The following is a 19792-nucleotide window of genomic DNA, read 5'->3' as shown; positions in this document are numbered from 1 at the left end:
TTTTTTTTTTCCTAAATGGAAACTTCTAAATGTTTTATTTTCATTAAGGTCACTTTTAAATAATTTTTAAGGGCTTAAACAATGTTTTTACATTTAAAAATACTTTGAATTTTTTTGAAAATAATAGAAGTTATACACTTAAGGAAATAATAAGGATTAAGGAAACTACATGAATTAAGCCAGCAAAATATTTTAAACAGTGTATGTATAAAAATCATTTAGTCGGTCTATATATTAATAACACCAAAATTAAAACAATAATCAGCAGATAGTACAAATGAACAATTAATTAGAACAGAATCAGAACTTTATATTAAGTTTGAAGTCTGTTCTCTAATTCATCAGCTAATGAGATTTAACATTTTTCTATTATGAGTACTAAAGTCATTGGCCAGATTAAATGAAAAGAAGTTTCTTTGTAAGTTATTCCACAGAAGTCAAGCTGTAAACAGCTTGTGAAGGTTCAGTTTGTAAGAATAAGTCATTTAGTGGGTTGGATCTTTTATTCTGAAAAGAAGTTCTTATAGGAATTGAAATTTAGAACATAGCAAGCCTATGGGTTTGCCTTCCTGCTACTGCTCCAACAGTAGCAGCCTGTCAGCTGTATGCTAACGAGTTGAACAATTAAAATAGTCCTATCTGGCTGGTCCACAGGCTCTGGATGCAGACAAAGCACTGTTTATACACCTGTTGTTCATGTAGACAGCCATGTCAATGTGAAGCCACAGATTAAAGGAAGGATATGTGGTGGGCAAGGGTTAGAGAACTATAAAAGCTGTGGAAGTCAGATTCTTCAGAAAATATATGAGGGCCATTTGCAAAGGGAATCAAGTTACCCAGAAAAGGTTTCTGCTGGCTGCATTAACATGGGAAATGCCTGACTTCAAGTGTCCTCCTAGTCTGAGACCATTTTTAAAAGGCTTCTATTTTTATTACATATGCCAATTGAAATTTTTTTGGAGGCCAGTAATGTGAGTTCCTGTAAGAAAATAACTTTGGACTGTTCCATTGAGGCGAAAATACGGCTGGCATTTTTATTCTAGTTCCTTATTTTCCTTAAGGAAAGGTAATGACCCTTTGCTGCAGAGACTTCTCAGGAAGAGGATCAGTAGAACATGCTTTTATTATTTAAGGTGCAAAAAGTTTTTTGTTTTGTATTAATGGTGCTATTAAAATAAGAGAAAATGAGAATTCAGCAGGTACATTGTCTCTGAACAGAATTCAGGAGTTCCTGGGTTTCTCTTGTGTAATTCAAAGTGAATATTTGTGTACTTTAAAGTTTATAAGGCTATTTTGTTTTATTGTAATTTAAAATATTAATTAAAAAAACAAAAGTTACCAGGGCTGGAGAGATGGCTCAATGGTTAAAAGCACACTGGCTGCTCTTCCAGAGGTCATGAGTTCAATTCCCAGCAACTACATGGTGGCTCACAACCATCTGTAATGGAATCCATTGCATTCTTCTGGTGTGTCAGCAACAGTGTGCCCATATACATAAAATAAATAAATCTTAAAAAATAATTAACTTATCATCTCTTACCAAAATCCTGAGAAGTTTTAAGCGTACAAACTTACAGAAAGTTCAGCTTCTGCTTTATCTCATAGAGGTTGTCTGAGCCACAGTCCCTCTATAGCATTTTACGTTTAAAATAGGCCCATACTTCAAACTAGCATCTATATATTGTATTTAGCTCATATCTTTTTGTAAAATGGGATTTCTTGTGGGTGTGTGGGTGTGTATGGGTATAGGTCAGAAGTTAACATCTGGTGTCCCCAGTGAGAGGCAAGGTCTCTCACTTGATCTCAGACCTTACCAATCCAGCCACTCTAGCTAGCTATCTTACTCTGGGGATCTTCTCCCTCTGTCTGTCTTGCACTGAGGTTACAAGCTGCTGTCATACCACCCAGCCTTTATGTGGGTGCTGGGGATCTGAACACCTGTGTCCTCAGGCTTTTGTGGCAAGAACTTCTACCCTGAGCCATCTCATGAGCCCCTATAATAAGATTTCCTCTTGGGCCACTCAGTAGTCTGTAGGAAGAAGGCACTAGTAAGTGTTAAGGGCAGACTTGACCAGGATGTCTTATGACAGAGTCCCATGGGAACTCTCCATTGGGAGACCATTGAAAGTTTCTCCTTTTATAGTCGTTCTTCACTAACTGTTAGGCTCAGTCCTTCAGGTTTTTCTAGAGTCTTTAATGGGGACAGGGAACCTAAAGTTCAGAAATTTTCTAAGGTGGCAAGAGGCTGAAATTGTACATCGTTTCTGTGGCCCTCTCTGGCTTAATGTATGACTTCAATGCATGGTGAAATTTACATGTTGGGGGGGGACAGTACAGTCTTGATATCCAAAGGGAACAGTGACAGAGTAGCTCTAAGTTAATTTTGAAAGTAGCTATGGAGTATATTAAAAATAAGGATAAAGATAAAGAATTCTCTAGAAGAGGGGTGGATATCTACCTAATAAACTCTAATCTGGCCCATTGCCAAAAGACCCAGTGGCCTGAAACTCTGCCTTCGGTTCTTTTATTCAGCTTACAGGAAAACAAAGGATATTTATACATCTTAGAGTAAAATTCAGTCAGAAAAGATAAAAGCTACATTAATTATTTGAGGTATTCGGTGTATGATAATTTGTTAAGGGTGAAAGATCTGTTGAAAAACAGTAGTTCTGTATAATCCATGCAGTAAACTATTTAAAGCTTAATACTTTAGTTGACAAGTCTGCTACTATTGTAGGAAAAAGCTTTATTTGTAATATGTTTCTCTTAAAACAGTGCAGTATCTATTAGTTGGTATTTGTGTGTGCTTACTTTCTCATTTGGGTCAGCTATAACTTGGGTTTGTTTGAAGCTTAAAAATAGATATGGGGATTTCACTGCCCAGAGATACAAAGCCTTTGGTTTGCTTTAGGTTTGCATTGCAGGCAAGAGGGAGGAAAAATAAGATGCTGTATATGTGGGAAGGTACAGTTAGATGAAAATCATTAGTACCTTCAGTGCAGGACTATTTTACTCAGTACAGGAGCAGGTATACACAGTAGGTTTCTGAGTCTATGGAGCTCTCTAATGCTAAGCCTTATATATTATCTCTAAGAGCTTGTTTGAAGCCCTCTGGTGGTATAGTGGCTAGAATGTGGAACTCAGTTAGCTTTTCCTAACTATACTCTATAGAATATAAATTTTGAAACTTAATTTGTAAATAACATCTGAATTCAAATATTTTCTTTCTGTCAAGTATTTTGAAATGTTCACCAAAATTCAGAAAAAGTGACACCCCAAAAAAAGAGTTGTTAAATTCAGATGAATAGTACTATATTCTCTATAAATTCCCGTATAAGACTTATACAAAACCAAATGAAGTAGTGCATGCCTGTAATCCTAGCTATTCAGAAGACTGAGGCCGGAGAGTCATTTGAATTAAGGATTTCAGGATCAGCTTGCCAACTGGCCTATCACAATAAAATAAATAAAATAAAATAAAAATTGGCCACTGTTGATTTTTTTTTTTTTTCTGATTATTTTCACTTTAGGTCGGAGCACATCGGGAAGATTCAGTCAGTCTCAATGGCAATCATTCGGTCCTGTCTAGTACTGTTGCTGCCTCAAACACAGAACTGAACCATAAAACACCAGAAAATTTCAGAGGTGACTGTCTTTTCATTTTTTGACCACTAATTTCTGAGAAGTTCTTTCTGGGTCTACATAATGGTCTTTCCCTTGCCTCCAGAAGGTTTCTTATAGCATAACCCTAAGGGGTATTTCCCCTCTAGAAAGCTTGGAACCATCTTGGTTGAAATATGAATCTACTTATGTTTTATGTTTCCTTTGCCTCTTCGGTAGGTGGTGTACAAAATCAGTCTGGAAGTGTTGTTCCAACAGAAATCAAGACTGAAAACAAAGAAAAAGATGAGAACCTTCATGAACCTCCTTCATCAGATGACATGAAATCAGATGATGAGTCCTCCCAGAAAGACATCAAGGTCTCATCTAGGGGCAGAACAAGGTATGTCCAGCCCTTAAAGCTCACATGTTCTCTGGAAGAAAAAAGGCTTAGAACATGCATTCATAATAACCAGCTACATTCTAGGTGCCAGGCTGTGGTTTTGTGTGTGTGTGTGTGTGTGTGTGTTTAGTATATATTTACCCATTTCATCTACAGACCTCTTTGTGTCGTCATATGAAAAAAGAACTGCCTATCGCTTCTTAGTTGCCCATAGTTTATAAAAATGACAATGAGAGGACAGGTTAAACTGTTGTACGTCTGCCAATAAATATTTGATCTGTTAAAGAACTAAGTATATGGCAAAATCTAGTGTGGTTCATTCAAGCATCAGCCTGTTGCTTATTATGTGTTATTCTTAGAAAACCACCATATGCTTTGGTTTCATGTCGTCCGTAGCTGTGTTGCTTTATATTGGCAGATTTGAGTAGTTGCCACAGATACCATTTGTCTCACAAAACAGGAAATATTTACCTTTTTGTTCTTCATAGGGATTTGCTATTCTCTGATTTCAGCAGTAATTTGAGAAAAATATAAAAGAGAAAGTTTTCCAGATGAAGTGATACTCTTAGGTAGAGTTTTCTAGAAATTGAACTTGATTTTCTTTCAAGCATGAATTTGGACATTAGTTTCTAATAATTTGTATATCTTCCTTCAGTTTTTTTTTTTTAGTTCTACATTAAAATTAGGTGATTTTGTTTGTGCACACATATCTGTAGTATTGTTTTTCAGACATTATAACTAGGCTGGTCTTGAGCTCATGATTCCCCTGCCTCAGTCTTCTAAGTGCTGGGATTACAGACATGATCAGCCAAGCCCAGCATGACTTAATGTTTTTAAATGCATCCTACTTTATGGTGAGTCATTTATTGATGAAGTATCTATCACATACAGCTAATGATATTTAAACTACCCATTTTGTGTGCTAGATTATAATGCAGAGGAGATTGAAACAATAGAACTAACAGAAGCCATCCGTGGCCCTTTCTCCCACTTACACACCTAACAAAGAGCTTCTTTGCCTTTGACATCATCCTCATAGCTTTCAAAGCCTATGTGTCTCTCTTGAGAAAAATGAATCTTGACAGTGCTGTGGGTTTAGTATGCATCTTATTCGTGAAGAGTGTAAGTGAGAAAGTAAATTCAGTCAGAGAATTCTTTTTTTTTTGGTTTTTCAAGACAGGGTTTCTCTATATAGCCCTCGCTGACCTGAAACTCACTTTGTAGACCAGGCTGGCCTTGAACTCAGAAATCCACCAGTCAGAGAATTCTGAGACTACTTCTCCTAAGCAACCTAACTCATTGTTTTATTATTCTGAACAAATTTTAACAGATAATTTGCATCCTTCTTTCCATATCCATTAAAAATCAACAGACTTTTCTGCTGTAAAGGGGCAGAGCATAGATACTTACAGTTTTATGGGCCAAATTGTTTCTTTCACAGCTATTCAGTTCTACTGTTGCAGTACCAAATAACCAGAGATAATACATAAGTCAGTCTGTCCTTCAAAAAGATTTTTTTATTCCCGTTCTCCTGGATTTTTTTCGTCATCATAGTTACCTGTGTTTTGAGGCCCTCTATGTCTTCTGTCCTTTGTGCAGTAGGTGACTTGCAGAGTCATGGAGTGACAAGTAGGCTCAAGTGACAAGATGTACTCATGCTCTGGGACAGGACCTTAGCACTTAGTACATTTGAATCAGTGGGGCCTGCTAATGGCCTAAGGGTAGAAGTTGAAAGTATGTGTTGAACTGTCCTGGTAATGCTGATCTTTGGATCCAGTCTGAATAACAAGGTTGTAGAATTTAGTTTTCTTTCTTATTTACAAATAATTTGCTTTCTTGGAGAGGCCTTTATGCTAAAATGTGCGATGAAAATATATTAACATACATGTGGTAAAGCTTAACTAAATGACTATTCAGGTACATTGAAGAAAGGAAAGGCATTTTCCATCACATTAAGTACAGCTGTTGCTCCTGTCTAGTAGGGGTTATAATTTCCATTCAATTAGTATACTTTATAATTTGGCACAATCAGCATATTTATAGAGAAGCTCATAACCTCTGTGCTACTCTTTTCCAGCAGTACCAATGAAGATGAGGATCTGAATCCAGAACAGAAAATCGAAAGGGAGAAGGAAAGGCGGATGGCTAACAATGCCAGAGAGCGCCTGCGTGTGCGGGATATTAACGAGGCGTTCAAGGAGCTTGGCCGAATGTGTCAACTTCATTTGAAGAGTGAAAAACCTCAGACAAAACTTCTCATTCTTCATCAGGCCGTGGCAGTCATCCTTAGTCTAGAACAGCAAGTCAGAGGTAAGTCAGTCCAGCAGAGACCGGCAGACACTTGTTAACGGTGCTTTGCTTAGGCAAGTCATCTGAAAGCTCTCTGAATATGTCTGTCATCATGGGATCCTGAAAAGGCTTTAAACTTCATTTGTTTAGTGTGCACTCATCACAACACCTCTTTTGTGCTGGGCAGTTATCAAATAGTGGAAGCTTCTCCTCCTGAGTTTTCACCCTCTGGCTTGTGTTTCAGCAGCTCCCTAAAGGTTTCATCTGCAACCTTTTTGCAAGGAATCAATAAATGTGGCTTTGGGCCACAACTCTCTTTGCTTGTGAGCAACTCTCTCTCTCCTATTTGTCTTAGATTATCTAAATGTTTGTATTGGGTACAAAGAAAGTAGGGTAGGTAAATGCTTGAAAGCTACATCATTACCATTAGCTGGGAATTCATTTCTGTGTCCATCCAATATGCTTGATGTGTAGGAATGGTGGTGCATAGTCATCCTGCTCCTAAAATCTCATCTTGTTCAAAACCCTTGAAGTGATAGAGAATAACTGTTCATAAAACAGATCTTACAGATTACAGTCTCCTCTGAGACACACAGAGGCTGGTGGCTGCTCACCACAGGAACAGGAACATTATCCTTCCTTCACCAACCATTCTCATAGTCATTCATACACACACCCTTCTTGAACTGTATCTGAATGAACACTTGGTCCCACTCTGAAGACAACAGGGCACCTGTAAGGAAGTCCTGGGTGCATTCTTCTCTTTTCAGCCTGTCATGCATTCCATTCTGATTTCACAAGCAATTTACTGTTAGTGCCACCTTCTCTATCTGCATAGAAATCTGTGGGATCAGCAAAGGCGCCAGAATGTATTCCTGTGTAACACCTTTTCATTTCTGCCCTGCATTAGAGCTAGAAGACATGGTTGTGTGGGGGGGTGTGGGGGGGTCGTGTTTGCTTGTTTGTTTTTGCTTTTTGAGACAGAGTTTCTCTGTGTAGCCCTGGCTGTCCTGGAACTCATTCTGTAGACCAAGCTGGCCTTGAACTCAGAAATCCGCCTGCCTCTGCCTCCCAAGAGCTGGGATTAAAGGCCCGCGCCACCACTGCTTTTGAGAGTGGTGATACCTAGCCTCAGAGCAAGCCATTAAAATGAGAAATGTTTCCTTATGTGTAAGAAAGTTAGAAACTTTGTGTTTCACAGGTAGACTGTATTCATTTGTAGCATTTGACTTGCTGCAGTCCTCTGCAGGTACTTAGAGCAGAAACAGCAAGTCTGAGAGGATATGCAGGCTTGTCCAGCTACTTACTAAACTGCCTCCTAACTATCATGTTAGGAGTATAGGTCTGTCTTTATCACACGTTATGAGCTGTCAAGTCTGAGGAATTTTTAACTGATTAGAGATGAGTGAACTTTAGACACACTAAACTCCAACTGTCCTAAGGATTGCTTTAATCCCAGGAAGGCCTTTTCTTCCATTTTCAGACTATGCAACCTGAAGCCCAGAGCCTTTTTCTTTTTTTCTCCATTAATTGTTGATTTCTCCACTTTACAGCCTGATTGAAGCCTCCCTCCATCCCCCCTCTCCTCCCAGGCACAACTTTACACCCTTCTCCCCATTCCCCTTCCCCTTCTCCTCAGAGAAGGAGAGGCCTTCCATGGGTACCCACCCACTCTGGTACATCAAGTCATAGTAAGACTAAGCTCATCTTCTCCCACTGAGGCCAGACAAGGCAGCACAGCTATGGGAAAGGAATCTAAAGACTACAACAGAGATAGACAGCCCTTGCTCCAGTTGTTAGGGGCCTGACTTAAAGAGCAAGCAGCACACCTGCTGCATATGTCTAAGGGCACTAGGTCCAGCCCATGCATACTCTTTGTTTGGTAGTTCAGTCTCTGAGCCCTCATGGGCCCAGGTTAGTTTACTTTGTAGGTCTTCTTGAGGTGTCCTTGACCACTCTGCCTTCCTCATTCCTTCCCTCTACTCTTCCGTAAAACTCCTGAGCTCTGCCTCATTTAGCTGTGTGTCTCTGCATCTGCTTCCATCAGGTGATGGATGAATACTCTCAGAAGACAGTTATGCTAGGATCCTGTCCGCAAACATAGCAAATTATCATTACTAGTGTCAGGGGTTGGCAGAACCCTTATCTTACAACTCCTTGAAAAGCATTCAGATGCCTTCTACCCCATATCTCATCAGCTCCCAGTGCCTATGCCTAATCCTTGGCAGTGTCTTCTAAGCTTGGTGTAGTTATATTTGCCTAGACTGTATCTGCAGAAGTTGGGATGTTTGATAATGTGTTCATTTAGAAAGGCTCAGTACACCTGCAGTCCTGAGCCAGAAGTTTCTGTAAAGACATACTTTGTTTACCTGACTTAGTATCTGACTAACCTCAATGTGGAGCCTCCTAAGGCAGACAGACTTAGGGATAGCAGGTTCTCCCAGAACACTTTTTGTGCTTTGTTATTCATTGTACAAAACCCCATCTAATCTCTGCCATTGCCATTTAAGCATTTCCATTGTCACAATGGTTGTTGACAGTAGCCTAGCCATGTCTCTTCCTAGAAAATTTCATTGTGGTCCTCAAGTTTGTATTCTCATCTTACACAGATTCAGTAGGTGATCAAACACTTCTTCCTCCCAAACTCATTCACACATCAGCTCATTCAGCTTACTGTTTTGGATAAGAGTGGAGGAAAATGGAGAGTGATGGTGGTTCTTAGGTCTGCCTGGTACCAGAATTATCTGGGGGTCTTCTTTTAAACATGTATCCAGACCCCAACCCCAGGATATTGATTTGCAAGGAAGTGATCAAACATGGCAGATGTGTGTACTGATAATACTCCACTCTTTCTGTTGGCCATTAAAATGAATTAAAATGACATTAATGCAAAAGGACAGAAGAACTAAGATAGGCATGGGGTAGAAAGTAGGTACAGTTGTGGTCACTGACAAGCTCATTCTATGTCTTGCACAATATTTGTTTCAAGGTTAGGATTTAACATTATGTTAAAAAGAATGGTTTAAAAGTGACCTGACAGTAGAACCAGCAGGATAGCTTAACTGTTAAAAGCATGAGCTACTAAGCCTGACAGCCTGAGTTTGATCCCTGAAGTATACCTCCATGGCTGAAGGAGAAAACCAGCTCCTATAAGCTGTTCTTCAGCATCCATACGCCCACTATGGACACATATACACCCCTGTGTGCACATAGACAATATTTTTAAGACCTGAGGATAAAGAACACCATCATGAGATTTCAGCACACTAGGGATTATCCTAAAGCTTCTAGGAACAAAATTTGAATCATCTAGAAACAAAGAAACAAGATTCCAGGGTTATCAATTTGGGACATTTCTAGATTCTTGAAACAGTAGAGGGATACCTTCACAAACCCACTTCCCATGTATAGTTCAGAAAGCATTTGGATCATAGACTTGCCAATAGGGACACACACAGGAGAAATAAAGCCGTGAGACCCAGGAAAGCTCTTGCATAGGCAAGTCAGTTTACAAAACCCTGTGTCAACTTACTGGCCTAGAGGGTGCTTACCTGGGGGTAAAAAGCCCCAGGGAAAGAAAATGAAACTAATGAATAATGCGATGTGTTTGAGGGTTTATGAAAATGGGCTGGAGAGATGGCTCAGCAGTTAAGAGCACTGACTGCTTGCTGTTCTGAAGGTCCTGAGTTCAAATCCCAATAAACATATCATGGCGCATAACCATCCATAATGAGATCTGATGGCTTTTTCTGGTGAGTCTGAAGTCAGCTACAGTTTACTTACATATAATAATAAATAAATCTTTTTTAAAAAATGAAAACATACTGATAGGCATTTTTGGTGTGTTACAACATTGAGTAAGATTGTGATTTCATTATTAAAAATAAAGGAAAAAAAGTCAGCTGTAACTACAAAAACAGCTATATAAGGAAACTATCACTAAAATTCTTGTCTTTGCATGTATCTCCATGGAGTCATAATAGCATAGATACTTGCTTTGCCTAGTAATGTAAAGAAGTGACTGTTCAATTAGCCAAAAATTCAATAGGTAAAACTCTTGATGAAATAGAGGAATCTGGTTCTACTTAGATTTGTATCAGACCTTCCTGGCTATGTACACATTGGTCAGGGCTGTACATTTATATCAAGGATATAAGAGAGTGATATAGGCCTTTGGAGCTGCTACTGTTGCTGTTATCAAAGTTGTGGATACTTTAAGTAGAATCTACTAGAATAGTCTCTTCCTTCCAGTCCTAACTTTTCTTTATCTGACTCTCAGGCTCTATAAGATCTTAGTTAACATGTCAAGCTGGAGGCTCTCAGTTCTTCTCAACTATTACATTATGGCCCCTAGGTCTTAGTATGAAAAGAGTCATAGTTAGCTCAGAGCAGTTGTCCACTAGAAGAGAAATAAGAGCCTGTTCCCTTTTGAAAACCTTCAAGTCTCACTTTGCTCTCTTAGTTGACATTCTGATTTACCCTTAATCTTTGATCATGAGACCATTGTCTCAACAATTCCACGATACCTATCAAAAGACAAGCTCCTCTTAGGCAGAGACAGTTTCCTGTTGAGAACGCAGTCCTTGGGTTGTATGTGCATCTGAGTGCTAAAGTACAATCTGAGCATACATAAGACCATGAGTTCATCCCAGAACCACAGACAGGGAAAAGAAAGCCATTGTTGTATTTTAAAGATTTATTTTTAGTTATGTACATGTGAGTTCCAATGCCCAAGGACGCCAGAGACATTGGATTCCCCCAGCTCCGGAGTTATTCATAGTTATAAGGCACTCTGCAAGAACAGTGAGTGTATGCTCTAACCACTTAATCCTCTTTCCAGCCTCATGTTGATGTTTTTTATCTAAATGACAAACATACTATTTGTACCTACCAGGAATCCTTAATAAGTAAAGAACAATTTGTACCTTTCTTTTATTAATTCTCCTCATAATTATATAGGTTTTATGCATTTTCACTAAATGCTGGGTCTTAGAGAAGCAGAATGTAAACTGGTATTATATCATTCTGTGTGAACTGAAGTTCATAGAGTCAACTGGGTTTACCATAATAAAGCCCTTTTCTTTTTATAACTAAGATGTGGACTACAGGTAGGCACTAAAAATGTACACATTCAAATACACTTACCTTCCTTAGAAGGGGAAACATTAACAAAGGAAGCTGTACTAGGAGCATTGAGCCAAGTACCCATTTCTAGAAAATATGACATTTTAAAAATGCAGTATCTGCTGGACTTTGTGGTGCATACCTTTAATTCCAGCACTTAGGAGGCAGAGACAGAGTCTTTGTCTGCATTTATATCTACACACCAGAAGAGGGCATCAGATCACATGCATCTACAATTATGGACAATTTTGAGCCATCATGGGGGTGCTGAAGTTTGAACTCTGGGCCTCAACGAGATTGACCAGTGTTTTTACTACTGCACTAACTGACCAGCCCCACCTTTCATTTCTTATGGTAGCCCTGTTATGACTTCTCCAAGACATACATGTGCATCACACATCACATCTTGGCTATCTTTTATCAAAAGTTTTAGCACCTTCCTTGTCATAACACAACCACAGAAAGAACTCTGCCGTCTTATTCTATGTTGTGGAAGGAAGGAAGGAAGGAAGGAAGGAAGGAAGGAAGGAAGGAAGGAAGGAAGGAAGGAAGGAGAGAGAAGAGGAAGGGAAGAAGGGAAGAAAGAAAGAGAAAAAGCAAGCATGGGTATCTTGCTTATGGCGGTTTCTTACATAATTTTTGTTTCTGCTATAAGCATATGCAGTATCAGAGTAGGACAGGAAGGCAGGCCACAGTCATCTGCCTTCTTGTGTTCATGTGCTTCCCACAAAGGGACAGTTTTCTCAACTGGTAAATTTGAGGTACAGCACAGATGTCTTGGTATAAATTGCATATCAGGCCTTCATATCAACTCAGTGTACTCTGTCATAGCAGGACTCTAAGGAAAACTTGATTGATAATTGCATTTATCTAGATTAGCATGTTAATTTCAAACAAATTAAACCCTAGGAGACGAAATAATAATCAAAGATAGAGAAAATACAAAGAAGTTACAAAGAATTCTGGCATCTCACTTAATACTAAAGTTTTAGTGTGAGCCTAGCATGTCGTCTGCCTCTGTAAATTAGATTTAATATAAAAATGAAGTCACAGAGACTGACCATCGTCACAGAAAGAACAAGAGCAGTTTGTTCAACTTTAGACCTAAGAGTCTTTAGCCTGCTTTGGTGGCCTAGGCAGGGAGATAACCACAAGTTAGAGGCTAGCCCTGGCAACAGACACCAGTCAGGCCTAGAGATCCAGCCTCACTGCCACTTGCCTTACCCCAGCTCCAGCTTGCCTTTTTAAATAGTGATGCTAGTTCTCTCCTTCTACTCTAGAGAGGAACCTCAACCCCAAAGCAGCCTGCCTTAAGAGAAGAGAAGAAGAAAAAGTCTCTGCTGCGTCAGCAGAGCCACCCAGCGCGTTGCCAGGAACCCATCCTGGGCTTAGTGAGACTACCAACCCTATGGGCCATCTGTAAACATCAGCCGGGTGAGTATGGGTCTGAGAGGGAAGTGCAAGGGTATCACTTGATTTTACAGTGGTTAGAACTGCAGAGCAGCTCTCTATGGCGGGCCCTGGTGATTGTCAAGGCCACAAATAATTTGGTAAAGTTATGTAATTGGGAATACAATGATCTATGGGCCTTCCTCTTATCAAAGCCAGTGTCATTTTAGAGCACTTACTGTTTACATTGTTTGAACAGCTGATGGCTCATAAAGAAGTGCCAGGTCTGAGTCGGCATGTGTTGTGTGCTCATGCTCCAAGAAGAGGACATCACAGTGACTCCTTTCTCCAACTGTCCCTGTTCCCACCCTCGCTCCACATTCTTCTTGTCATAAGTACTGGGTTCGACTCTTCTCTGTATCCCATTACTGTACACTTCCACCTGGATCCTTGGATGGAGATTGTGAGATGCAGCTGCTATGCCCTTCTAGTCATGAACTGAGCACACTCTAGAACCCACTGATGGGTGACTGTAAAGGTGTGAGGGGATAGACCCAAAGTAGCCCTCTCTCTGCTGGAGTTTTACTTACAAAGGCTTAGTTGCAAAGTTAATATTTAAGAAGCTGATCAGTGTGAGCTATAATTAAATATTTTAAATTAGCATTTTTAACTAGCAGCATGGATTAAGAGCAGAACTGGTCATTTCATTTTTAAAATGTTTGGGTTTTTTGAGACAGGGCTATACTATGTGCCCTAGAACTTACTCTGTAGACCAGGCTGCCCTTGAACTCACAGAGATCTGCCTGCTTCTACCTCCCAAGTGCTGGGATTGAGGGCATGTGCTACCACTCCCAACCATAACTTAATGTTTATAACCTGCCTTAAGCATTATATAATTATTTTCTTATATTTTTCAACTGATTTAAAATAGTAGAAGCAAATGGATGGAAACAGAAATTATACCAAATGTAGTTTCTCATTTTGAGGTAAAAGTCTGGAATTTGATAGAATAGTTTGTAAGTAAACTGCTCTTTAATGTCGGATTTGGTTTATGCCACCACTCCTAGGATCAAATTAGACTGCAGTGGAAAAGGAGAAAAGGAAGATAGGTCAGTATGCTGGTAGTCAGTTATCACTATAACAGCAGAATCCTGGAGGGAATGCTAAAGCACTGCCCACAGATACCTCCAGTCATCATTAGAGTCCTCAGGCAAAAGCTTGTTAATTCACACATTCTCTAAAAGGCAAGCCATTGCCCTGTATTCTATAGGGAACAGAGTCTAGAAAAGTAATGGATCCATCTTATAAATAAATGTTGGTGTCTTTCGATAAAAACACACCACTGTTTGTCAGGGCAGAGTGACTTTTTAAGTTGATACGTCTAGAAGAGCAATAATGAGAACAGCTTCATTCAAAGCTCAAGTGATGAATTTCCCTCAGACTGAAAAGAACTTACAGTCAGCATCACACTGGACGCACAGCCTGTCTTGTTCCCTATATTCTGTCGTTCTCTCTTAGTTACCTCCAGATCTTTACCTGTTGTACTTCCTGCTGCGTTGGGATCTCTAGCCTTATCTTTCTATATAATATGGAAACATTCTCACTGAGGGGCCCAGGAGATGGCTCAGTTGTTATAAGAGCTTGCCATACAGACTTGACAGCCTGAGTTCAAGCCCCAGTATCCACATGATGGAAGGAGAAACATACTTCTGCACATTGTCCTTAGGCCACCACAGACATGCAGTAGCAAAGGTGCTTCTGCACTTTCACTAATAGTAACAGTAATTTAGGGAACATACAAAAATATCCAACAGTTTGCCACCAATGTAAAACCAAGTAACTTTTAATAGTTTTCTATCCTCAAGAGTATCACTGTTATCAAACAGTATTATTGCCTATCATCTAATAAGAAAGTGGAAATATGATTTTTCCTAATTATATTCATATTATAAAGGGTTGAAATGGCATTTTCAGGATTATTAACATATACATTGTAATGAGGATGTATGAATGTATAAAGTTTGAACTAATAAGATAATTACTTAAATTCATTTTTTTCTTTCTTTCTTTTTTTTTTTTTTTTTTTTTTTCTTCTCCCTGAGACAGGGTTTCTCTGTACAGCCCTGGCTATCCTGTAACTTGTTCTGTATACCAGGCTAGCCTCAATTCACAGAGATCTGCCTGCCTCGGCCTCTGGAGTATGGGGATTAAAAGCATACATCACCACCGCCCATCTATTTCTTAAATACTTTAGATAAATACTTAGTGAGAACCTACCATGGACCAGCAGCTAATACTTCATAACTTTCTGTTGAGAAGAAATGAATATAAACCATTAACTTAACATGGTGGGCTGGGTGCAGCAATGAGGGAGTGCTGTGATCACACTGCTGAGTGGGTGGACTCTTAGGGCCAGGTATTGTCAGCTCACCTGCTCCCAACATGAAAGTTTGCATAATTGGCTGACTAAGCTAATGTACAAACTTTTAATCAGAAGGTTCCCTGTACACACATGGTAAAACTCTCGCAATTACAGACCTAGTCCCTTTCCTTGGAAGTTTCACTTTCCATGACTCCAGTTACTTAGAGCCAACAGTAATCCATAAACAATTTGCAATGAAGGCTGGGCATGGTGGCACAGCCTTTTAATCCCAACACTCTGAGGCAGTTGCAGGGATTATGAGCTCTAAGTTATCCTGGTCTTCATAGCAAGTTTTAAGCCAGCCAGAGATACATAGTGAGACCCTGTCTCAAAAAAGAAAACATAGACTTATATTATAATGTTATGTGCTCTGTTTTATTGTTTATTGTTGCCCATGTATTAACTATGCCCAACTTATAAACTTTATCCTAAACATTTATGTATAGGGAAAAAAATCATAGTGCAAGTAAGATACCGTGCACAGTTTCAGGCATCTAGTGAGGATCTAGTGAGGAGGGACTTCTGATACCTAAAGGCTTTTGAGTAAGTCACTTGAACTAACCTAGCGCAAACCTAAGTATAATGAACACTATCTGGGATTTGTAGAGTAATGTTGTTTTTAATAATTGTTATACTTTATAATCAGATATACTAACTGTCCTCTTCCCTCCCTGTCCAGTTCCAGAATCATCAGTAGGCTAAATAGAAGGTGACCTCTCCTCATAAAGATTTGGACAACTCAGATTATCTGAAGACACAAACCTGGCAGGAGGGAGAAGAAAAAGCAAAACACTTGAAACAAGAAACTCAAATGTAATCCTGTGATCAAAGCAACTGGTCAGCACTTCCATCAGAAGTGAGGGTAGGAAGCTCGTCAGAGAACGTCGGCCCGTGAGGTGTTTGCAGCATATCATTCTGCTGTAAGCAATGTGTCGCTTCTGCACAATCAGAGACTGTCTCATCTCTCCACTCAACGTGGAAGTTGCCTTGTGCCTAAACTGAATTGACAAATGCATTGTAACTACAAATTTTATTTATTGTTATGGAACTGTGAGGTCTACATATAAAGGGAAAAGTTCATGTGGGAAGCTGATGTACACTCAGCTGATGCCAGCATTGTTAAAGCTGTTCACAGAGCAGTGGCAACCATTGGCCCTTAGCATTCCCGGCATACCTGTTAGTGTCTTAAAAAGGAAGGGAGTCCTTTGTTGCCCTCTCCGACCTTCGCCATATGAATAGTGATTTCCATGAAATAGGAAAATATTACTTGGTATAGCATTTCTCTCTTGTTTTTTTTCACTCATTTTTATTTTCTCTTTGTGGGTGTTATATTTGATCTAAGTCTGCATAGTTTATGGTCACAATCCAGAACCCTCTTTGCAGCCCTGTATGCTTTGTTCATGTCCCTGAAGTGATAAGCAGACACCATCTGTGACCATAGCCTAGCTAATATTTTGAAAGGGGAAGTTTTGTCCCCTGGATTTGTCCCCAAATAAACATTGCTTTATTTCTAATAATCACTAAGACTTTTCAGGCTTCTAGGTTTCATAGTAAAGCTATAATAGCAAGAAGTGTAACTTACAAGGGAGAGTCTACTTTTTAGGAATTGCTTTGTTTTCCGAGCAGTAAGTACTACACAATATAGTACTTGTAAAGTGTTAGCTGTTAAGTAAGCACAAAATGCATTCAGTACAATACAAAGATGACTTTTCGTGGTGAGCGTAACAAAACCCGGTAGTCTCCGGGACAGCGGGACAGGCAGTGTGATGAATGCATTCAACCGCTCTGAGGCTAATTACCTATGGAATCCAAGAGCAATGGTCACTGTTCCTTACCCTAGCTTTACTTCTGTCCTTTGAGTTGGCTGGTCCATGGGGGGTGGGGCAGGAGGGTGATTTAATCACCTGCAAACCACCTGCCCCCACCCCAAGAAGAGCCAGATTAGCACCCAGCTTTATCTGTCAGTCTGTCTTAGCATTATGCATTAAGGCACCCTCTGTCTCTAATCCTTTACAGTTGTTTTTAAGACACAGTAATCACTTTAAACTTCCATGAAATCTGTCTTCCACCACAGCACCCTGGGAGAGAAAAACATGCTGAGCATGATGGTCTTGGCTAAGTAACTCCTTAGAGCCAGTGGCAGTGGCAGTCTGCACAGAAGAAAAATCCCAAAATCGGTCTGTAACTTAGAGACACCGGAGAATTTTGAAAGAACAAAAACCATTAAGACAGCACTTCAGATCCTCCATCAGGACTCTTTCTAACACGTCAGTCTTTGGTGAACTTAGTGGACTTAATTTGCATACCTTGATTTGTATATGTTCTCCAGTTAGATCAGACTCTATCTGTGGCCTTGTTCTTCATTTCAGTGTTAATCAGCTAAAACAGCAGTTGTTGCTATGATGTATGAGTGAACATAAGCCACTGCCTGGCCTTTTTTCTTCAGAGCTTGTCGTCTTTTTCGCTATATTAGACTTTGCAGTATGCCCAGAAGCTTTCCTTCATAAAATAGAAAGAAAAAAACATTTGGCTTATTTTTCACTGTAGCTAGTCTTTTATACAATAATCTTGTAAGAAAATTTCTTGAATTCTAAATATTACTCTTTCTAGATTTTTGAAATCAAAAGTTTTCAGTAAAAAGTTTCTTACTTTATTTTATTATATTAGGTAGTTAAAGAAAATGTAGGGTTATTTACCATAACCTGTTCATTAATATCAGAAATTTACAATAGCATTTTAAGAGCATAGTAGGTTCTAGCATACCGTGTAGTTCCTATGGAGTATTGTGAGAGCGAATTGTTGGAGATGAGCTGCTTTTCATCTTGTTCTCCAGTTTCCATTGTTGGTTTATTGCAGATTTGTATCCTGTGTCAAATTCAAGGTATTATTGATAAACCTTTTCAACCAGCAGCAAGAAGTTCAAATTTTTTTTTCTGTCGCTGTAACAGAAAACACAGTATGTATATAACATTTATGTAGCAATAAATGTGCCATCCTTTTTTTAACATAGTAAACTAGTGAGTTTTTTACACTCCTATTTCCCACAGAATAATGTATTTTGTTTTCTTTTCTCTATCTCCTTCCTCCCAGAAAGGCTGGAACTGCTTTTCCTGTCTGCACTAATTGTGCTTCACGGGTGACCCTGCAGGACAGATGGGGCTGGGCGAGCTAAGATGACACCCCCGGGCCCCACACAGCTCTCCTCTTGCCCTCTCTACTGACCCTGGCCTCTTAAGTCTTCTCCTGAAGGTCGAACAAACCCATGTCGGTAGTAAAGAACATCTCTTCTTGGAGATCTAGAGAAGAGTGAAGATGATGGGAAGGACCCTTAAAGCATTCACAGCTTTTTCATGTCTCTTTTCTCTTACCTACAACCAAAAAATAAATAAGCAAGCAAACCTGCCAAAATAGGGGGCGGCAGCATTAATGAAAGCTCTTCCATCTGTTGTTAACACCATACCCATGCATGCGTGTATACATACATGTATACATTGACTACTGTGAGGACTTCATGGGTAGCCTGAGATAGGGACCACCTGGAGCTTCTTTGCATGAGGAGGCTGTGTCCTCTCAGGATCTTGACAAATCACATCTTTTGATGGATTTTGAAATTCGATGGTTATGTGAGGCCTAACAGATCATCTTCCTTCTTGTGTAATTTGATAAGTATAAATTTAGTAGTTTGATTTCATACAAAATGATAAACTAAAAGCTCCATGCCAGAAGAAAATAGTTGATGTCTGAAGTGAGGTGAGATCCAGAGAGCTAGTCACCTTACCTCATTAACAGGTTTGTTAGAAGGAACCCAGGCAGATCCTGTGTCCAGAAGCACTGAGAGCAAGTCAAGACTTAAAACTTTTCTACAAGCCCTGCCTGCCTTCAATTCTCTTCCCTCTGTGTAGCTTCTAAGGATCTTGACTTAGTAGTCTCATTTTCATATCCATTTCACCCATTTCTGGTTCGTGAATTATTTTTCTTCCTTAGAAATTCAGTTGTTTTAAATAGATATCACAGAAGGGTGTGTGTGTGTGTGTGTGTGTGTGTGTGTGTGTGTGTGTGTGTGTTTAGTTAGCTAAAGGGTGTTAGTTTTGGCATTAGTCAGTTGATTAAGATCCGAGCTGAATATCTAATTGATTCCATTTCCTTATCTGGAAAATGGAGATCTGTTCAAGAGTTATTTAAGTATTGAATGAAACAATGTATGGAAAGCTCTTACAATGGTCCCTATCACATAGTAAGTACTCAATAAATTATGAATATTTTTAAAAATAAATAGTATTTCAACCAGTTCCTGGGTGATTCCTCTTCAGCCACACTGTGGGGAGTGACTTACAACCCCAGGAGATAGCAGCCTATATTTGTGGGAATCTACATTCTTCTGCAGTCCTCCAGTAAAAGCTAGCACTTCTTCCCAGTTTGTTTCCTTCCTTTCTTTCTTTCTTTCTTTCTTTCTTTCCTTTCTTTCCTTTCTTTCCTTTCTTTCCTTTCTTTTCTTTCTTTTCTTTCTTTCTTTCTTTCTTTCTTTCTTTCTTTCTTTCTTTCTTTCTTTCTTTCTTTCTTTCTTT

The 19792-nt window shown here is 39.4% G+C and overlaps 1 protein-coding gene across 10 annotated transcripts in view; it reads left to right on the top strand.

Annotated features, from left to right (window-relative positions):
- The window catches only part of Tcf12 (transcription factor 12), a 263062-nt gene extending 244821 nt beyond the window's left edge, over window positions 1-18241 (top strand). For 5 of the 10 annotated variants that reach the window (XM_021206111.2, XM_021206109.2, XM_029543009.1 and 2 more), the window contains 5 exons: window positions 3531-3645; window positions 3841-4003; window positions 6081-6313; window positions 12697-12850; window positions 15907-18230. In XM_021206111.2, the coding sequence (XP_021061770.1) occupies window positions 3531-3645; window positions 3841-4003; window positions 6081-6313; window positions 12697-12839 (654 nt within the window). In that variant the 3' untranslated portion in view covers window positions 12840-12850; window positions 15907-18230. Of the gene's footprint in view, window positions 1-3530; window positions 3646-3840; window positions 4004-6080; window positions 6314-12696; window positions 12851-15906 lie in introns of all 10 variants that reach the window. The other 5 variants (XM_021206104.2, XM_029543008.1, XM_021206114.2 and 2 more) reach the window with 2 other exon arrangements.
- Window positions 18242-19792: the final 1551 nt, after the last annotated feature.

Source organism: Mus pahari, chromosome 10 (genome assembly GCF_900095145.1).
Source record: "Mus pahari chromosome 10, PAHARI_EIJ_v1.1, whole genome shotgun sequence".
In the NCBI taxonomy this organism is placed as follows: Eukaryota; Metazoa; Chordata; class Mammalia; order Rodentia; family Muridae; genus Mus; species Mus pahari.
This window is presented reverse-complemented; position numbering and strand designations above follow the sequence as displayed.